Source organism: Scylla paramamosain, chromosome 32 (genome assembly GCF_035594125.1).
Source record: "Scylla paramamosain isolate STU-SP2022 chromosome 32, ASM3559412v1, whole genome shotgun sequence".
Taxonomy (NCBI): domain Eukaryota; kingdom Metazoa; phylum Arthropoda; class Malacostraca; order Decapoda; family Portunidae; genus Scylla; species Scylla paramamosain.
In genome coordinates, this window is record NC_087182.1 from 7,981,949 (window position 1) to 7,988,033 (window position 6,085).

The 6,085-nt window shown below is 36.3% G+C and overlaps 1 protein-coding gene across 2 annotated transcripts; it reads left to right on the forward strand.

The window, feature by feature from the left end:
* The first annotated feature begins 740 nt into the window (after positions 1–740).
* On the forward strand, positions 741–5,414 carry LOC135089166 (mitochondrial import inner membrane translocase subunit TIM14-like). Of its 2 annotated transcripts, XM_063984464.1 has the most exons (5): positions 741–894; positions 1,592–1,726; positions 1,860–1,922; positions 4,212–4,322; positions 5,052–5,414. In XM_063984464.1, the coding sequence occupies exons 1-5, from the start codon at positions 892–894 to the stop codon at positions 5,151–5,153; spliced, it is 414 nt and encodes a 137-aa protein (XP_063840534.1). In that variant the 5' UTR covers positions 741–891; the 3' UTR covers positions 5,154–5,414. The 2 variants fall into 2 exon arrangements, with proteins under 2 accessions (XP_063840534.1, XP_063840535.1); XM_063984465.1 differs by lacking the exon at positions 1,860–1,922.
* The last annotated feature ends 671 nt before the right edge of the window (positions 5,415–6,085 follow it).

A 6,085-nucleotide genomic window follows, 5' to 3' on the forward strand; every position in this document is an offset into this window, starting at 1 on the left:
TGCCCCTCCTACATAAAAAAGAAAAAAAGAAAATAAATAAATAAATAAATAAATAAATAAATAAATAAATATATATATATATATATATATATATATATATATATATATATATATATATATATATATATATATATATATAGAGAGAGAGAGAGAGAGAGAGAGAGAGAGAGAGAGAGAGAGAGAGAGAGAGAGAGAGAGAGAGAGAGAGAGATTATGGTATTAGAAATTGGATAAGTTACCGCTCGCGGGCTATTCCGTATAAGAGCAGCTCAGGTTTTTTAAACATCCAGAGCGAAGTGGTTAAGTAGGTTATTATGATGTTTTGTCATACTTATGTAATTGTTTAGCAGCCTACGCAAGCGCGAAGGAAAAGAGGTGAAGGTGTTATTACGGTGTTACCTTGCATTATCAGAGATAAGCACTCGAGGTGACGAAAGTTTTCGTTACTGTTTTGTTGCGAGAACACACACACACACACACACACACACACACACACACTCTCTCTCTCTCTCTCTCTCTCTCTCTCTCTCTCTCTCTCTCTATATATATATATATATATATATATATATATATATATATATATATATATATATATATATATATATATATATATATATATATATATATATATATATATATAACATCACATAACACAAAGCAGGAAATACAGGAATATTCAAAATATTTTACAAACATAAAAACAAGAAAGATAAGTAAAGAATATTACAAGCTAAATACATAATAATATATCACAGGCGATGTCGACACTTTGCAGACGATACTCTGTCCCCGTGGAGAAGGAGTATAGGTGTTTACATCCCTCTTTTTTTCCGTTCATTTATATTACTCAAGCTGGAGGAACGGAAGGAAGCTGTGGTACACGGGCCAAGCATGGTGAGTGGGTGACAGATAGATATAAGACACTAATATACATATAGGTAAATAAAGCCACTGTAGAAGTTATATAAACAATACTGAGATGGATGCGACTAACCAAAATTTTAGATTATTATTTATTTATTATTTTTTTTTGTATTTTATATGTTAATTTATCAATGTGTATTATATCACATACATCATATTCAGGATCTATTATGTGATATTTTTTTTATTAGAAAATAAGATTCATTCTGGTAAGTGACCAAAGTTAGGAAAGTCATTTATAAATCCTGTCATTATTTTGACAATGTGATCAATCCCTGTTTAGATTTTACCATGGAGAATATTTGAATGTAACATTGGAATTATTTTGGTTGATCACTTCCTTAGCAGTTTTTGGCTTGGTAACAACAGTGATTTCATTTAGTAGACTCCATAAGGTTTTATGAAAATAACCTTATCCTACAAATATCAAGACAATGACTTTAATTTTGGGCAAAAATATGATTTTGTTTTTAAATTCTAGTCTATACAGTGAGGGGATTAGCAGTGAAATGAATCAACTGAATCATTCTAATTCTAATCTCAGATTGAAACACTAATGTTGCTTCAGTATTATTCTGAGTTGCTCCTAGCAGTGGTGGCCACCAGTTGTCTCAAATAAAAGCAGCCTCATTGGCAGAACCTCTCTTATTGGTGCATTGTTTTGCAGGCGAGTAGTGTGATACTGGCAGGCTTGGGACTTGCTGCAGTGGGCTTTGGGGCTCGATTTGTTATCCGCACAATTCCAGCGCTGGGCAAGAAAATGGCTGATACTGTTTACAATGTCCCAAAGCTGGACAGTAAGGTAAGACAGAACCGTTGTGTCAAGTGTTTTGTCTTTGTAACATGACTTAATTCCAGTTGGAAGAGTGATATAACAACATGACAAACATAGTACATTTCAAGTTATATCTCTTATGGACGAAAATCTTGTGAAGTTCCAGCTAGATGAATGGCTGAGCACTGTACCTAGTTATAGCAAGACCAGCTTAATTTGGCAGGTAAGGGGGGTCACGGCTTGGGTGCATTGCTGCCTCTTTTCCCAAAACAAAATCAGATAGGTCACCTCTCAGGGGACGGTGTGGTGGGTGATTCCTGTCAGGGCAAGGTCACCTGCGCTGTGTTGTTCCTGATGAGTTTGTTTTATTTTCATTATAATTTATTTTCTGTTAAGTAAATGATATATTTTCTACTTACATTCCTTCAAATTACCCTATGAGTATTATCAATAAATATAACATACTTGCCCACATTAAACCTGGTGTGAGTTAATAAAAGTAGCATGTCAGGATGAGGTCACTGCCTCCCTAGGGCTTGGGTCAGGCTGAGTGAGTCAGTGTTGTCCTTCATGATGAGTTTAATATATTTTTTCATTAAGTAAATAAAACATTTCCCAGTTGTATGCCTTCAGATTACCTTCTAAATATAGTTATACATAACATAGTTGTGCACCCTAAAGCAGCTATAAAGTTAATGAGAAAAAATTTTCTTAGCAACACTGCACAATATTTATACCACATTTCTTTACTGATGTATAGATTATTACAACTAAGATCCAGCCCCTCTCCCAGCTGCCACTCCTTTGGGTCAGCTTCTCCCTTGGGTACCTTTCTTGTAGCCTAGTGCAGGGATCAAACAGCATGAATCCAGGTGATTGACTGGTCGCATACAGCTATAAAGCCTCAAAAGGTCATCACCCTATTTCATCCACTAACAGGGAAGGAAGAATACACAGTGCCAACTTAGCCCAAAAGCTGAGAAAGGACTCGCCACTTCATGTTATAGTGAGAAACAGTGACGATACTACACTGTGAGGGTATAATATCCTGAGGGCAACCTCTCATAGGCTTCCATCGTCTGTCCAACAAGATATTATATGCTCGAGTCTGAACCCAACTTGTCTTCAGTATCCTGGAGGACAGGCTCAAACCCCCTTAAAATTGGAGAGCCTAGGGAGAGAGGATGGTTGAGCATGGACTGCTATACACTAGTCTTCTGGCCAAGACAAAGACATGAAGGACACACACAGGACCAGTTGCATTTAACAACCACAAGGACACTCAAAATACAGGAACTCCAGCGGAGAAGAGAGGGGACTGGTGCCTGCTCACACAAAATGGATGCCAACAAAACACAACTACACACTTTGATGATTGGTACCCTAAAGGGCACTACACTTGCCTTAATTGCAAAGAGAGCAGTAGCAATAATGTCACCTCTAGGAGCCAATGAAATAATTGTGTAAAGTTTATAACTAGTATCCTCCCAAATACTACCTTAATGTATGCTCCCAAATACAACCTCAGATCTACACCTCTCAAGTACGTCACTTTCTGACTGGGACAAAGATGACGCACATCACTTTCAGTTCTGCGGTAGTTGAATTGCTTGACAAGGGGAAGGGGGATGGAATAGGAAAGGGACGAGGAGGGAGGAAGAAGCTGGACACATGCTTCGCCCTGTTCACTATCTTAGTTTAAAACAAAGGCTAAATTCTAAAAATCACTGTGTTTATTTGGGTGGCTAGGTGAAATCTGACTGCCTTATGATGGAGGGAAACTCCTCTCTTTCATTATTTATTGACTACATTTCTCAGGAATGAGGGGGAAATAAGTGAAAATTTAATAAGATTAAAGTGGGGTAGGGTGCTTGTGGCTATACTTGAATAATGTGCTCACCAGGCTGGGTGACTCATCACTGCATAACATGACACAATTTTTCTTTCTCTGGCTTTATTCTTTTTCTTTGTTCTATTTCCATGATCTCTGTAGTGCTACTCATAAGAAGATAGACATACATGATGACTTTAATTTTTGTGTGATATAATCTTTACATGAAAATTATATTTATTATTTCTCCACTTTACTTTTAGTGCCTTTTTAGATGCATCACAGAAGTCACTTGGCGTAGTTTTTGTTAAAGCAGCAGCATTGAACTGACATTGTGACCCCACCCGAGCTGCCAAATTAGCCTGGTCTTGCTGACTGTTGGTACATCATCCCAAGAAACCAATCAAATGGACTGGCACATGATCCTTGGTCTGATCACATTTCTCAGCCATCCTCATCCCCAGATATCTTTTTATTTTGCAGTGGAGTGCAGAGAGTAACATATAGGAAGGATAGATATTGATGTGGAAATGAATGAACAAGAGAAAATTATATTTTATAAGGAATGGAAATACAGTAGATGCAGATTGGATTATGTCCAAAATATTAGGGTATATAAGAGAAACTGTGATTGAATTGATGCACAGGATATTACCTATGCTTTGTTTGTGAACTTTTCAGATTTTTGCAAGCAGTAAATACTACAAAGGTGGATTTGAACCCAAGATGACGAAACGAGAAGCAGCACTTATCCTTAATGTGTCTCCTAATGCCAGCCAGCAGAAAGTGCGGGTAATACAGTAGATGAGTTTACGTTTTTCTTTTTTTATAACTATTTCTGTGGAATTATTGGACAGTTCCTTATTAATAAATACTTATATACATATACCATGGAGAGATGCCCTTTAAAGAGAAATAGCCCAACTAATGCATCATGTTGACCTTGTGTGTGAATGTTCCTTCACATCACCCCTATTAATCACTTTTTATAATGCATAGGGAATATGGTGGTGGTATTCATCTAACCTGATTGAGGAGTGTATGATGAGGATGTCTCGTGCATCACTGTGGGAGCCATATTTAAAGTGCCTGAAGGTTTCAAATGTGTAGCATACAACTGTTGTTAAAAGAAAGGCAAGGCTTGGAAGGCTAGGTGGAAAAGAAAATGAAGAAACAGGAAAATCTGTGAAGTATTATTGTATTGCCCTACACTGAAACACTGAAAAATTAATCTGAAGGCAGATAAATTGGGCTTTTGAAACCATCTCCACCCAAATATTAGGTTGTTATTTATATAGAAGTATGTATGTTAGTTAATTGAGATTTTTACCTCTTGTTATCAATGTCATACCCCTCTGGATAATCCATAGAAACTGAGAAATTGATCTAAGAGTGAGATAAATATTTAGCCATGAGAGGTGTTAGACGGGGATTGAACCTCCTATTGTGAGGACTGAAGGACAGTGCCTAAGCTGTTGTGACCATAAAGATTGTCAAAGGCTTGTGTTTATATATTTACAGGCTGCTTATAAAAGAATGATGCTCACAAACCACCCAGACCGAGGTGGCTCACCTTTCATCAGCTCCAAGCTCAGTGAGGCCAAGGATCTTCTGGACAAGTAGTTCACCCTGACATCATAGACTTTATGATGAAATATTTAATAGCGCAATATTACATTTTCTCAAGCTGTGCTGTCTGAGGAAATTTTGCATTTTGTAAATATCTAATCATGTAAGATTTACATCTAGCTTGTTTTCATTTAAACATGGAATTATATAAAACTTGGTACTGAATATCTTTAATTGCTGATGATGATTAAGAGATGGGTGTTTCTCAGACATGCTGTTATTCTGTGTTCTGAAAAATAATATATTTTGAGAAAACTTGCATTTTATTAACACTTAAAATGTTTGGAAACTATAAATTTAGACCTATTGACAGAGTGCTTATCTAGGCAGAGGTAAACCAGTGATACTTATAGGTTTAATGCAGATAGATCCAAGCATGTTACATGAACAACTGGTATTTCATCAAGGTTTAAGCTCATTAAATAACTTACAATGACAACATTTCTGCTCTCAGATAATTACACTATCCACGATCTGTCAAAGCAACAGGGTCGGATATACTTTTTTTTCTTTAAGGATTTAACTTTTTGTAGGGTATGAATTTGACATTTTCTTGCATAAAAGACAAAGAAAGCTTTTCTTTTTAACAGCTTAGAAACAGTACAATATCATCATCAGCACCAGCAGTAGTACATAGTAGCAATGTTGATGGTAGCGGCAATGATTGAGTCTGTATACATACAAACTTAGTATTATGTACTATACTACTACTACTACTATTAATAATAATAATAATGCTACTACTACTACTGCTGCTGCTGCTACTGCTGTACTACTACTACTACTACTACTACTACTACTACTACTACTACTACTACTCCTGCAATTGCTACCAATACTGATTACCATGGAAAAGAAACGATGATGCAAAAACAAATAAGACATATGCAAGAAAGTAAATAAAACATTATCAAAGGATAACGAGC

Bases quoted from the DNA above. Each gene is read 5' to 3' on its own strand.
- LOC135089166 (XM_063984464.1), top strand. The intron at 1,727-1,859 runs GTAAGACAGAAC...AATCTTGTGAAG, and splicing joins TCCCAAAGCTGGACAGTAAG to TTCCAGCTAGATGAATGGCT. The intron at 1,923-4,211 runs GTAAGGGGGGTC...TGAACTTTTCAG, and splicing joins AGACCAGCTTAATTTGGCAG to ATTTTTGCAAGCAGTAAATA.